Source organism: Homalodisca vitripennis, chromosome 7 (assembly GCF_021130785.1).
Source record: "Homalodisca vitripennis isolate AUS2020 chromosome 7, UT_GWSS_2.1, whole genome shotgun sequence".
NCBI classification, from domain to species: Eukaryota; Metazoa; Arthropoda; class Insecta; order Hemiptera; family Cicadellidae; genus Homalodisca; species Homalodisca vitripennis.
The window spans coordinates 145513585-145529668 of record NC_060213.1 but is presented as its reverse complement, the minus strand read 5'-3'; the positions used below and the strand labels follow the sequence as shown (position 1 = coordinate 145529668).

The 16084-nt window shown below is 34.9% G+C and overlaps 1 protein-coding gene across 4 annotated transcripts in view; it reads right to left on the bottom strand.

The window, feature by feature from the left end:
- The window catches only part of LOC124366465 (glucocorticoid-induced transcript 1 protein-like), a 66386-nt gene that overhangs the window by 24867 nt on the left and 25435 nt on the right, over nucleotides 1-16084 (bottom strand). For all 4 annotated transcript variants that reach the window (XM_046823042.1, XM_046823044.1, XM_046823045.1 and 1 more), the window contains exons 4-5: nucleotides 14237-14483; nucleotides 13274-13394 (exon numbers count right to left, since the gene is read on the bottom strand). In XM_046823042.1, the coding sequence (XP_046678998.1) occupies nucleotides 13274-13394; nucleotides 14237-14483 (368 nt within the window). The remainder of the gene's footprint in view (nucleotides 1-13273; nucleotides 13395-14236; nucleotides 14484-16084) is intronic.

Below are 16084 nucleotides of genomic sequence, written 5' to 3'. Positions count from 1 at the left end.
GGAGACATGACGGCCTTGACAAATATAGGCATAGAAATGTGTGGATATATTTATATTTATAGAGAATCTATTTACGTTCAACAACACAAAGTACAATGTATGCATAAAACAAAACTAGTGATCGCATGTTTTCCACTGAGCAGCTAACCAGGAGACATGACGGCCTTGACAAATATAGGCATAGAAATGTTGTGGATATATTTATATTTATAGAGAATCTATTTACGTTCAACAACACAACGTACAATGTATGCATAAAACAAAACTAGTGATCGCATGTTTTCCACTGAGCAGCTAACCAGGAGACATGACGGCCTTGACAAATATAGGCATAGAAATGTGTGGATATATTTATATTTATAGAGAATCTATTTACGTTCAACAACACAAAGTACAATGTATGCATAAAACAAAACTAGTGATCGCATGTTTTCCACTGAGCAGCTAACCAGGAGACATGACGGCCTTGACAAATATAGGCATAGAAATGTGTGGATATATTTATATTTATAGAGAATCTATTTACGTTCAACAACACAAAGTACAATGTATGCATAAAACAAAACTAGTGATCGCATGTTTTCCACTGAGCAGCTAACCAGGAGACATGACGGCCCTTGACAAATATAGGCATAGAAATGTGTGGATATATTTATCTATATTCAACAACCATACTATAGAGAATCGATTTACGTTCAACAACTCCACAAAGTACATATTATTTATATGCATATAACACAAAAACCTCAAAACTATGTGATTCGCATGTTATTCCACTGAGCAGGTCTAACCAGGAGACAAGACATGAACGGCCGTTGACAAATATAGGCATAGAAATGTGTGGATATAATTATATATATTTATAGAGAATCTATTTACGTTCAAAACAACACAACGTACAATGTATGCATAAAAACAAAACTAGTGATCGCATGTTATCCACTGAGCAGCTAACCAGGAGACATGACGGTCTTGACCCAAATATATAGGCATAGAAAGTTGTGGATGATATTTATATTTATAGAGATCTATTTACGTTCAACAACACAAAGTACAATGTATGCATAAAACAAAACTAGTGATCGCATGTTTTCACTGAGCCGCTAAACCAGGAGACATGACAGCCTTGACAAAAATATAGGCATAGAAATGTGTGGATATATTTTTATATTTTTAGAGAATCTATTTACGTTCAACAACACAAGAGTACAATGTATGCATTAAAACAAAACTAGTGATCGCATGTTTTCCACTGAGCAGCTAACCAGGAGACATGACGGCCTTGACAAATATTAAGCATTAGAAATGTGTGGATATATTTATATTTATAGAGAATCTATTTATGTTCAACAACACAAAGTACAATGTATGCATAAAACAAAACTAGTGATCGCATGTTTTCCACTGAGCAGCTAACCAGGAGACATGACGGCCTCTTGGACAAAATATAGGCCATAGAAATGTGTGGATATATTTATATTTATAGAGAATCTATTTACGTTCAACAACACAAAGAGTACAATGTATGCATAAAACAAAACTAGTGATCGCATGTTATTCACTGAGCAGCTAACCAGGAGACATGACGGCCTTGACAAATATAGGCATAGAAATGTGTGGATATATTTATGATTTATAGAGAACTCTATTTACGTTCAAACAACACAACGTACAATGTATGCATAAAACAAAACTAGTGATCGCATGTTATCCCACTGAGCAGCTAACCAGGAGACATGACGGCCTTGACAAATATAGGCATAGAAAAATGTGTGGATATATTTATATTTATAGAGAATCTATTTACGTTCAACAACACAAAGTACAAATGTATGCACATAAAACAAGAACTAGTGATCGCATGTTTTATACCACTGAGCAGCTAACCAGGAGACATGACGGTCTTGACAAATATAGGCATAGAAATAGTTGTGGATATATTTATATATTTATAGAGAAGAATCTATTTACGTTCAACAACACAACGTACAAATGTATGCATAAAACAAAAAACTAGTGATCGCATGTTTTTTTCCACTGAGCAGCTAACCAGGAGACATGACTGGCCTTGACAAATATAGGCATAGAAATGTGTGGATATATTTTATATTTATAGAGAATCTATTTACGTTCAACAACACAAAGTACAATGTATGCATAAAACAAAACTAGTGATCGCATGTTTTCCACTGAGCAGCTAACCAGGAGACATTGACGGCCTTGACAAAATATAGGCATAGAAATGTGTGGATATATTTATATTTTATAGAGAGAATCTATTTACGTTTCAACAACACAAAGTACAATGTATGCATAAAACAAAATACTAGTTGATCGCATGTTTTGTCCACTGAGCAGCCTAACCAGGAGACATGACGGCCCTGACAAATATAGTGCATAGAAAAATGTGTGGCGTGATATATTTATATTTATAGAGAAATCTATTTACGTTCAACAACACAAAGTACAAAGTATGCATAAAACAAAACTAGTGATCGCATGTTTCCACTGAGCAGCTAACCAGGAGACATGACGGCCTTGACAAATATAGGCATAGAAATGTGTGGAATATTATTTATATTTATAGAGAATCTATTGACGTTCAACAACACAAAAGTACAATGTATGCTTAAAACCAAAACTAGTGATCGCCCATGTTTTCCACTGAGCAACTAACCAGGAGACATGACGGGCCTTTGACAAAATATAGGCATAGAAATGTGTTGATATATTTATATTTATAGAGAATCTATTTAGACTGAGTTCAACAACACAAGTACAATGTATGCATAAAAACAAAACTAGTGATCGCATGTTTTCCACTGAGCCGCCTTAACCAGGAGACTATGGACAGCCTTGACAAATATAGGCATAGAAATGTGTGGATATATTTATATTTATAGAGAATCTATTTACGTTCAACAATACACAAAGTACAATATGTATGCATAAAACAAATCTAGTGATAGCATGTTTTCCACTTGAGCAGCTAGCTAACCAGGAGACATGAAACGGCGATTGACAAATATAAGCATAGAAATGTGTGGATTATATATATATTTATAGAGAAATCTATTTATGTTCAACAACACAAAGTACAATGTATGCATAAAACAAAACTAGTGATCGCATGTTTTTCCACTGAGCAGCTAAAACCAGGAGACATGACGGGACCTTGACAAATATAGGCATAGAAATGTGTGGATATATTTATATTTATAGAGAATCTATTTACGTTCAACAACACAAGTACAATGTATGCATTAAAAACAAAACTAGTGATCGCATGTTATTCCACTGAGCAGCTAACCAGGAGACATGACGGCCTTGACAAATATAGGCATAGAAATGTGTGGATATATTTATATATAGAGAATCTATTTACGTTTCAACACCACAACGTACAATGTATGCATAAAACAAAACTAGTAGATCGCTATGTTATCCACTGAGCAGCTAAACCAGGAGACATGACGGCCTGTCTTGACAAATATAGGCATAGAAATGTGTGGATATATTTATATTTATAGAGAATCTATTTACGTTTCAACAACACAAAGTACAATGTATGCATAAAACAAAACTAGTGATCGCATGTTTTCCTACTGAGCAGCTAAAACCAGGAGGAGACATGACGGTCTTTGACAAAATATAGGCATAGAAAGTTGTGGATATATTTATATTTATAGAGAATCTATTTACGTTCAACAACACAACGTACAATGTATGCATAAAACAAAAACTAGTGATCGCATGTTTTCCACTGAGCAGCTAACCAGAGACATGACGGCCTTGACAAATATAGGCATAGAAATGTGTGGATATATTTATATTTATAGAGAATCTATTTACGTTCAACAACACAAAGTACAATATGTATGGCATAAAAACAAATCTAGTGATCGCATGTTTTCCACTGGAGCAGCTAACCAGGAGACATGACGGCCTTGACAAATATAGGCATAGAAATGTGTGGATATATTTATATTTATAGAGAATCTATTTACGTTCACAACACAAAGTACAATGTATGCATAAAACAAAATATACTAGTGATCGCATGTTTTCCACTGAGCAGCTAACCAGGAGACATGACGGCCTCCTGACCAAATATAGGCATAGAAATGTGTGGATATATTTATATTTATAGAGAATCTATTTACGTTCAACAACACAAAGTACAAAGTATGCCCCCCCCCATAAAAACAAAACTAGTGATCGCATGTTTTCCACTGAGCAGCTAACCAGGAGACATGACGGCCTTTGACAAATATAGGCATAGAAATGTGTGGATATATTTATATTTATAGAGAATCTATTTACGTTCAACAACACAAAGTACAATGTATGCTTAAAAAACAAAACTAGTGATCGCATGTTTTCCACTGAGCAGCTAACCAGGAGACATGACGGCCTTCCTCTTGACAAATATAGGCATAGAAATGTGTGGATATATTTAATATTTATAGAGAATCTATTTACGTTCAACAACAAACAAAGTACAATGTATGCATAAAACAAAAACTAGTGATCGCATGTTTTCCACTGAGCAACTAACCAGGAGACATGAACGGCCTTGACAAATATAGGCATAGAAATGTGTGGATATATTTATATTTATAGAGAATCTATTTATTTACGTTCAACAACACAAAGTACAATGTATGCATAAAACAAAACTAGTGATCGCATGTTTTTACCACTGAGCCGCTAACAGGAGACATGACAGCCTTGACAAAATATAGGCATAGAAATGTGTGGATATATCTTTATATTCTATAGAGAATCTATTTACGTTCAACAACACAAAGTACAATGTATGCATAAAACAAAACTAGTGGATCGCATGTTTTTCCACTGAGCAACTAACCCAGGAGACATGACGGCCTTGACAAATATAGGCATAGAAAAATGTGTGGATATATTATTATATTATTTATAGAGAATCTATTTTACGTTCAACAACACAAAAGTACAAAAAAAAAAATGTGTATTCTCATAAAAACAAAACTAGTGATTCGCAATGTTTTTCCACTGAGCAGCTAACCAGGAGGACATGACGGCCTTGACAAATATAAGCATAGAAATGTGTGGGATATATTTATATTTATAGAGAATCTATTTATGTTCAACAACACAAAGTACAATGTATGCATAAAAACAAAACTAGTGATCGGCAATGTTTTTCCACTGAGCAGCTAACCAGGAGACATTGAACGGCCTTGACAAATATAGGCATAGATAATGTGTGGAATATATTTTATATTTATAGAGAATCTATTTACGTTCAACAACACAAAAAGTACAATGTATGCATAAAAAACAAAAACTAGTGATCGCATGTTTTCCACTGAGCCAGTAACCAGGAGACATGACGGCCTGACAAATATAGGCATAGAAAATGTGTGGATATATTTATATTTATAGAGAATCTATTTACGTTTCCTTATCAACACAAGTACAATGTATGCATAAAACAAAACTAGTGATCGCATGTTTTCCACTGAGCAGCTAACCTAGGAGACATGACGGGCCCTGACAAATATAGGCATAGAAATGTGTGGATAATATTTATATTTATAGAGAAGAATCTATTTACGTTCAAAACACAAAAACAAAGTACAATGTATGCATATAAAACAAAACTAGTGGTCGCACCCCCGCCGCCTGTTTTCCACTGAGCAGCTAACCAGGAGACATGACGGCCTTGACAAATATAGGCATAGAAAATGTGTGGATATATTTATATTTATAGAGAATCTATTTACGTTCAACAACACAAAGTACAATGTATGCATAAAACAAAACTAGTGATCGCATGTTTTCCACTGAGCAGCTAACCAGGAGACATGACGGCCTTGACAAATATAGGCATAGAAATGTGTGGATATATTTATATTTATAGAGAATCTATTTACGTTCAACAACACAAAGTACAATGTATGCATAAAACAAAACTAGTGATCGCATGTTTTCCACTGAGCAGCTAACCAGGAGACATGACGGCCCTGACAAATATAGGCATAGAAATGTGTGGATATATTTATATTTATAGAGAATCTATTTACGTTCAACAACACAAAGTACAAAGTATGCATAAAACAAAACTAGTGATCGCATGTTTTCCACTGAGCAGCTAACCAGGAGACATGACGGCCTTGACAAATATAGGCATAGAAATGTGTGGATATATTTATATTTATAGAGAATCTATTTACGTTCAACAACACAAAGTACAATGTATGCTTAAAACAAAACTAGTGATCGCATGTTTTCCACTGAGCAGCTAACCAGGAGACATGACGGCCTTGACAAATATAGGCATAGAAATGTGTGGATATATTTATATTTATAGAGAATCTATTTACGTTCAACAACACAAAGTACAATGTATGCATAAAACAAAACTAGTGATCGCATGTTTTCCACTGAGCAACTAACCAGGAGACATGACGGCCTTGACAAATATAGGCATAGAAATGTGTGGATATATTTATATTTATAGAGAATCTATTTACGTTCAACAACACAAAGTACAATGTATGCATAAAACAAAACTAGTGATCGCATGTTTTCCACTGAGCCGCTAACCAGGAGACATGACAGCCTTGACAAATATAGGCATAGAAATGTGTGGATATATTTATATTTATAGAGAATCTATTTACGTTCAACAACACAAAGTACAATGTATGCATAAAACAAAACTAGTGATCGCATGTTTTCCACTGAGCAACTAACCAGGAGACATGACGGCCTTGACAAATATAGGCATAGAAATGTGTGGATATATTTATATTTATAGAGAATCTATTTACGTTCAACAACACAAAGTACAATGTATTCATAAAACAAAACTAGTGATCGCATGTTTTCCACTGAGCAGCTAACCAGGAGACATGACGGCCTTGACAAATATAAGCATAGAAATGTGTGGATATATTTATATTTATAGAGAATCTATTTATGTTCAACAACACAAAGTACAATGTATGCATAAAACAAAACTAGTGATCGCATGTTTTCCACTGAGCAGCTAACCAGGAGACATGACGGCCTTGACAAATATAGGCATAGAAATGTGTGGATATATTTATATTTATAGAGAATCTATTTACGTTCAACAACACAAAGTACAATGTATGCATAAAACAAAACTAGTGATCGCATGTTTTCCACTGAGCAGCTAACCAGGAGACATGACGGCCTTGACAAATATAGGCATAGAAATGTGTGGATATATTTATATTTATAGAGAATCTATTTACGTTCAACAACACAAAGTACAATGTATGCATAAAACAAAACTAGTGATCGCATGTTTTCCACTGAGCAGCTAACCAGGAGACATGACGGCCTTGACAAATATAGGCATAGAAATGTGTGGATATATTTATATTTATAGAGAATCTATTTACGTTCAACAACACAAAGTACAATGTATGCATAAAACAAAACTAGTGGTCGCATGTTTTCCACTGAGCAGCTAACCAGGAGACATGACGGCCTTGACAAATATAGGCATAGAAATGTGTGGATATATTTATATTTATAGAGAATCTATTTACGTTCAACAACACAAAGTACAATGTATGCATAAAACAAAACTAGTGATCGCATGTTTTCCACTGAGCAACTAACCAGGAGACATGACGGCCTTGACAAATATAGGCATAGAAATGTGTGGATATATTTATATTTATAGAGAATCTATTTACGTTCAACAACACAAAGTACAATGTATGCATAAAACAAAACTAGTGATCGCATGTTTTCCACTTCAAGCATATTAGCACTTCTGTTAGTATTGGAATTGAATTGGTAGCATATCCACACGTTTCCATATCTGCTACAGAAGTTATTGAAGTGCGGTCAGTTCATGATCTTTAGAATATGTACATAGACATCAGTACAGTTTTATCTTTTACAGTTGCACCCAGAATACAAGCACAATTAATGTTACCAATTTACTAGCTCCTAAATATTTTGTACTAGTCTTTAGGATAATGCAAGAATACAATCACCCCATCACGAAATACAGTGGTTCGTCACAATGTATTCTGTTAGATTATGGCCATGGACTACGAAACAACATGACACAAGACTCCTTATACACATTGGATTATTTGGTTTGAACAGTATGAATCGTCCAACCGATCGTCACATATGTGGGGAAGTCGTTCAGGTAAATAAATTGTCTGGCTGTCTGCAGACTGGCGATAATATAAGCTGCGTTTACATTGGCAAATAAAGTTGCTAGAGAATTTGCATAACTACTGTAGCATAATGTGAACAGTATAAGTAATTTTACTCATGACAACTATCGCAAGTACAGTGGAGTCCCGCTAATCCGAACACGTGTAATCCGAACGTCGGTTAATCCGAACAGGTCCAGGAGGAATTATTTATAACGATAATGAACAGTTATAGGAACTAATTACATAAAAAATGAAAATGGGTGCATCATTTCGTACATAAACAAAGAAAACTTTAATTAAATAGACATACAGTATTTTATTAAGACAAATTGTGTACGGTACAGTACATAAATAATGAAGTTAAATACAGTACCAAATTGAAACTTATAGGTTAAGTATGAGTTAAATTACTGTATTAAGAAGTGAAATCAAACAAAAATTGGACGTACAGTACTGTATTATTATTGAGTACAATATTAATTGTTAAAAGACATAAATTCAGTTATTGTCTTCTGTCGCATTGAAGAGAGTCTATTGGATGACGCGTAGTTTCGTACAACTATTGAACGCATGGACCCGTACAATATCCAGTACGCTCACACTAAATACGGTAAATGTGCTTGGTATTCTCAAACACGTTTATTTGTCAAGAAATACAATGCAACAGTCAGAAAACATGTTTTAATAAACAATGTTGATAATTCTATAACAAACTAGACCCATTCTCAAGTTTAAAACCGTATTTTTCTGTAATTCTGGCTAATCCGAACAATCACATAATCCGAATAGGGCTCGGTCCCAATTAGGTCGGATTAACGGGATTCTACTGTACTTGCTACAGTTGTATCATTGGTTGTTCCGTGAGTCAAGACGAAATCTGTTCACAACGGACAATGTGTATATTAAAAAATTTAATAGCCAATACTGTTCTCCAGTTCTTGTAAACAACTGTCCGGCACTGGTTGCGGCTACACTCGTGAGAGCTCTTGTATTCGCTTAGACACAACTTTTACAGTCGGACACAAAACTTTTTACCAGTGTGAACGCAGTTCAGTCGAGATTTGGATTGTGATTGTCAAACCTCAATCCAAACATAACATCACTTTCTTTGTTTTAACCAATGAATCTGATGACTAATCGGAACATGTGCGAGGGGCAATCGTTCATAGACCAACTGAGGTCTTGGCCGCGATACGAGTGGTAAGCGGTGGGCGATGAGCGCGTGACTTTAAGTTTAATGTTCGTGTTGTACATATGGGATATTGGGAACACTCACGACAGATGTAAGCGGCAGAGCAGTACCACACGACTGCTTATCCGCTTATTCTGGACAATAAATGTTTCTCCTACTGCTCAGCCCTCAGCTCATCCTGTCATTGCTGTGCAATATATTGGAGGCAAACGCGCCCTTCTTGGCATTACTTGTCAGGGCTGGTAAAAATCCAACTGAAATTCTCGTATACTCAAAAAATCGGGTTGCAAATCTTATCAAGCAGTCAAACATATTATATTATTCAACGAACTGAACTATTAAGCCTGTTTATAGGATGAATACTGTGCATTATGGACCTGTGCTATCTATCTAACACACATATTGTCAAAGTACTATATCACTCAAGAATAAAAGTTGGATAACTTCGTCCAGAGACCCCACTTTGACAACTGAACTTTGACAACTGATATCACTTAAATACAAAAAACGACAAATTATAAGCAAGTCAAACTATTATTATTTCAACGAACTGAACTATTAAGCCTGTTTATAGGATGAATACTGTGCATTATGGACCTGTGCTATCTATCTAACACACATATTGTCAAAGTACTATATCACTTAAGAATAAAAGTTGGATAACTTCGTCCAGAGACCCCACTTTGACAACTGAATGACACTTAAATACAAAAAATCGGGTTGCAAATCTTATCAAGCAGTCAAACATATTATATTATTCAACGAACTGAACTATTAAGCCTGTTTATAGGATGAATACTGTGCATTATGGACCTGTGCTATCTATCTAACACACATATTGTCAAAGTACTATATCACTCAAGAATAAAAGTTGGATAACTTCGTCCAGAGACCCCACTTTGACAACTGAATGACACTTAAATACAAAAAATCGGGTTGCAAATCTTATCAAGCAGTCAAAACATATTATATTATTCAACGAACTGAACTATTAAGCCTGTTTATAGGATGAATACTGTGCATTATGGACCTGTGCTATCTATCTAACACACATATTGTCAAAGTACTATATCACTCAAGAATAAAAGTTGGATAACTTCGTCCAGAGACCCCACTTTGACAACTGAATGACACTTAAATACAAAAAATCGGGTTGCAAATCTTATCAAGCAGTCAAACATATTATATTATTCAACGAACTGAACTATTAAGCCTGTTTATAGGATGAATACTGTGCATTATGGACCTGTGCTATCTATCTAACACACATATTGTCAAAGTACTATATCACTTAAGAATAAAAGTTGGATAACTTCGTCCAGAGACCCCACTTTGACAACTGAATAACACTTAAATACAAAAAACCCGTTTTTATTGGGGGGGGGGGGGGAGAGTTGTTGCGGCTCAGGAGTAGAGCTAACCAAGATAACCTCCACTATACTAGTGGAGGCAACCCTCAGATGAAGCTTGCGAACATATATCAATCTTCATTCACAATTTCACAATCCACATTGTGTAAAATACAATGTTTCGAGATTAATCAGTTCTTGATTCAAAGAGCTGTCAAATTATATCTTGATTTTATAAATCCTTGGAGATGGAAAAATTGATTTTGAAATTTTCCCGGTTCTGAGGAAGATTCTCGCTTATTCCCGTTTTTATCCCGGTCCGTCAAATTCCCGGTTTACCAGTCGGGTGGCCACCCTGTTAAAGTAAGCCTATCCTTCCTTTCTTATCCCCTAAAAGCCAATTGCCTGAGTAGCCAAACTATTTCATTTTGTCAACTGACACTTTAATCAGAGATGTATAAATAACAAAATATTCTTCCCAAGCACATTGCAAACCTCTTTTCAAAACTTATTATTCATTTATTAACCTTACCATCTTTATTTATTTATGAAACACTAGTATATTTCAATAATAGAACAGCTGGATCAAAATCAGAATTTTATAATCCTTAACATTAGATATTTCCTCATGATAGACTATCCATCTTTGAAAATAATGCCAATTTATTTCTGCATTAAATTTGATATTAAATTACCATAAAATTACAAAAATATTGTTCACTTTGAGAAAAAATTAATTAATCATCTGTTTTTGAGAAACCCCTATTGTAGTACAAATGATTTTTAAATGATACATGTTTGGAGTATTATTGACTTTATTTTATTCTATTTGTTTTGTTTTCGACATTGACAATAATTTAGCGTAGTTACTTAACATAGTAAAATTATTTTAGTTTTAGATTAACCCTTTGAGTGCCACAGCGTCGCTAATTTTGACGCTACGAAAAGTGCATAAAGTGCCAGCGTCGCCAATTTTGACGTTTCGTATTTCGATAGTATTTTATATAGTACAAGATTATTTGGGCCAAATAATCAGACGGCTGTATTCAATAGGTTCCAAACTATCAATAAATACGAGTTTTATGTTGTTTCTCTACTATTTTATCTGTGAAACTTATGTTGTTTGGGTACTTATCAAGAAGCCACTATTTTTGGACGAGTTTTCCTTATCGGGAACAAAATAAATTACATTGTTAAAAACAACTGACTTTATTTAACCTATTTTGGAATGTACAAGTTATTACGACAATCAATTAAATCAAAAACTATAAGAACAACGTTTCATTATTCGGAAATGTCAGGTCATTCGTGTGTCTATTTGGAGACGATTTGGAGATAAGAAGTATGACTCATCGAGTATTTTTCTATTCATTATGGAAGAAGGAACGTATAATGAAGTTTATTTTGATCTCTGATAAGGAAAACTCGTCCAAAAATAGTGGGCTGTGATAAGTACCTGTACGATGATTCTGTCTTGCAGTCACGCGACGTAGCGGACGAGTACCGTGTTGCGTAACGGCCTTTCTTGTTGTTTATGTGCCGATAACCAAGCATTTGAGTTAATACAAAATAAAATAGTAACTTATGTAGTATTTTACTGTATTTCTTTACAAAAGTAATGTATGATTTGAGTTGTGTTCAAGCAAAAAAACGTGAATTTTCAGTGTAAATATTATTAGGGTTATTATTTAGTAAATGTAAACTTTTATGTAAATATGTTAGCAAGTATTAGTTTCTAAATTTACTAATCATAATTATTTGTGTTGTATTAATGTTTTATTAGATTTATTGGGAAAACTACATCATTACTAAGTAATTTCTAAACTCTGACAAATGAAGTACAGTTTATAAAATGTCGGTACCGGGCAGCATTTTGTTAATACATATAATGCCATGTTTTTAAAATTCTATAATAAGATATTACACATGGGTTTTATTTATAATCATATGGCCTTTATCATGGTATAAAGAAAAAAAATCTTAAAAATACCGTATACACACAAATTAGGTCGAAAACTTCACTTTTTATACAAAAGTAAAAAACTTTTTTTATAAATACTGAAATTTTTTAATTTTTTAAAATTAAATTTTAGTTGTAACGATATGTATCATATTCTGCATTTAATAAGAAAAAAAACAACAACAAAATGATGGAAATCTGTTTGGTAGTTATTTTACAACAGCTTTTTTCCCAAAAGCTTACAAATATGCGAAAAAACAGCGTGGCACTTTATGCGTATGCCTTCGGAAAGTACCCGTGGCACTCAAAGGGTTAAGATTACTTTTTACCTCATGTGACTGTACCATTGCCGCATCAATGTAATATATTTGTACAAATAAAAAATTCTGAAACATGATGCGTACAATTGTTCCAGAATTTAACAGATTTGTACATTTGTGATTTATCCCTCCATTGTTTAAGAAACTTGCTGAACTGAAGATGGAAACAAACAGTCATAGAAAGTTTATAAGCTAATTGACACTAAACTCCAGTTCAGAGGACTGAGATGGGAAGTTATATGTGAAGAACAGACCTGAGGAGTGGGAACTACTGGTGAAGGCTGGGGTCTGCGTGTTGACGGAGCGAGTGGAACGGAGCAAGTCTGCCAACGGTGCTCTATGGCCCTCCGGTGTGGCCTGATGTACCATCTGCATCTGCACAATATATCTGTCTTGTACAAGTTTAACACTAAGTGATTGCACTCAAAGAATATACACTGATGATTTAACTTCTTGGCAATTCACCATTCTTTTTTTACTATTTTCTTAAAACTACACAAATTTTAAAATCTTTTTAGTATGAAACAATTTTTTTATTTAGTAAGTAGACCCACGGCTTTAAGACACACCTTATAGTCCGATTAAACCCACGATTTGAAGAGTCAAAGTTTATGCAAACTAGCCGTCTACACCACAGCAATAACGTTAAAAATAAGACAATAATTGAATTTTCTACATAATTTCTTTACATTTCTCCATGCTACAGCAGGTTATCATGTAAACTTTATAATACCAAAGTTATCTAGACGACACGCCCCTGTAGAACAGATGTAATTTGAACCAAGTGGTACAAGTGTTTCTATTGTTATATGTACTTTCTTTAAATGAGGCTGAGTTTGTGTTAATGGATTAAAAATAGATTATTAATTTTTCTAATAATTTATAGTATACCCTATTTGGTCCTTAAAGAAGTCTTTACAAACAATATTGTAATCCTAATCATCAGACCCACTGTATTGTTGATAAATTAGGCTAATTGATTTTTATGGATTTCTAATCTACATTCAGAGTTGTATTCAACTTTGGTGGGTCCCGACGTGTTCCGTCACCACGCCACACGTCAACACGGTCCTGTCAAATAGACAGACATGTGGGGTGGTGGCCTGGGGCCCTGGTAAAATTGTCCCATAAGACCGGTCCAAGTACAGGCTTGTCTACATTCCACTATCTTCCTGACATTATTGGGTTACTACAGTTAATAGTGTAGACCAAATTACTTTCTCCTCTTCCCGTTCGGTGCTCAGCGTGGAGGTGGCCTTCAGCACCAGCCTCTCAATCTCCTGATTGAGGCCTTCGATCGAGCTGCGCATGGGTGTGCGGTGTTTGCCAGGCAGGTTCACAGGGGAGAATGGTGGCGGGGTGGCGGTCTGCGAGCCGTGCTCTGTTGATGACAGAGGGGCCATCATCAAACTGAACGCTGCAGTCCGCTCCCTGCTCGAGCTCTCCTTGCCCACTCGCTGCAGTCTAAACAGAAAAAGTTAATCAGTTCATCCTTATCTATATAATTTGAATGTAATCACAGACATTACACAATACTCTTTATTCATAAACATTAAGCCTACAGTTTTTCTCAGTAAAGGAATGCAGTCAATGTACAATATTACTTGGTTGTTATTTATAAATGTATGGAAAGTGTGTTCTCCAGTCCAGTCCAGGAATTCCTGAGTGGTGTAGAAGGGCTGCTGAAGAAGATAAACTGTGAAAGGGTTTCTTGAAATGTTATGCTGGGGTTTACTTGAGGAGTTGAAGTAGGCTGCTCACTTGCATGATGGTTAGTGATAGGTGGTGTGCTGTAGTGGTGTCTATTTCTTGTGTTGCGATAGTGATGGTCTCCAGTTCTAGTCTGCGCTATGGTAAAATAGTTTAAAGTTCTATTGAGTATGTACAGCGCTGTTGTTGCTAGTATTCTTAGTTCTGCAGCTATCTTGAGACATTAGTCCTGCAGAGCTCTTACAGCTCTATTTTGTGTTATCAGAACTCTTGTGAGGTTTGTTTCTCCCCAGACTATTTGTCCAAACCTAGCGTGGGACTCAAAGGAGTTATTTGAATAAAATTATTGAGAACTTTAACTACATCTGGTGAATATTAACCTTTTGAGCAAAAGAACAAGCTAAGTAGGGGAAACAAGTGTTTATTCATTGAATAAACCTTTATTAATCATTGTAACTATTTGAACATTTGTAACTATTGTTGACATTTCCACTTTCCCCACAAAGACTATATGATCTGTGAGTAGGGACGAGTACCTTTATCAGTCCGTTGGTATCTTAATTATCCATGAATAACTAATTGTACAGTACTATGACACAAATAACAACTTAAATCTATTACAACTTGATTTGGCCATTTGATTAACGGTAGTCAATGTAAATGGATTAATACATTGTTTCACTTTCTAATTGTTTGAAGTAGTCAGCTTTTTTATAATTGTTTTAATTTGTGTCATCCATAGTACTAAATCAAATTATAAACTAACTATTTAACGATTTTGATTTGTATTGACTTTTTTTCTCGGATTAAATAGTTAATTATTTATACTAATAAATTGATGATTCTTATACCTTTCTTATTTAAAATTTTAGAATCTCAAACCTATGGAGAATGCAAGTGACTGTAGTAGCATCAGCAAAATAATATATTTATAATGTCTATAAGGCGGCCTGGGTGTTTTCAAATTTACAATTGAGGCCTAAAAGAACCGGAAATATCATTTGTTTATACATTGTATACGCATATATACACATACATACAAACACACAAGACCCCCTGGACATTGTCATTCGGGCTATGGCCAGGAGGAGTCTTCAGCAGATGGGACTCTGGTCGGGCTGCAGCGGTGGGCACTGCAGAATTAGCACTCTGATACAGGAGAATGTTCTGCACATGATCTCTGATCAGGTTTGAGAGTGAGTAGAATGGTTTTACAGTCACCTTCCTCCAGGGTGGCTTCGGACCTTCTCTCATTAAACAGATCAATGTCTTCCAAGGTCATTGGTCTCATTACGGGGCATGGTCACCTGAGGAAGCATCTTCACAGAGTCGGCTTCCTTCAGGAGGATCCGCTC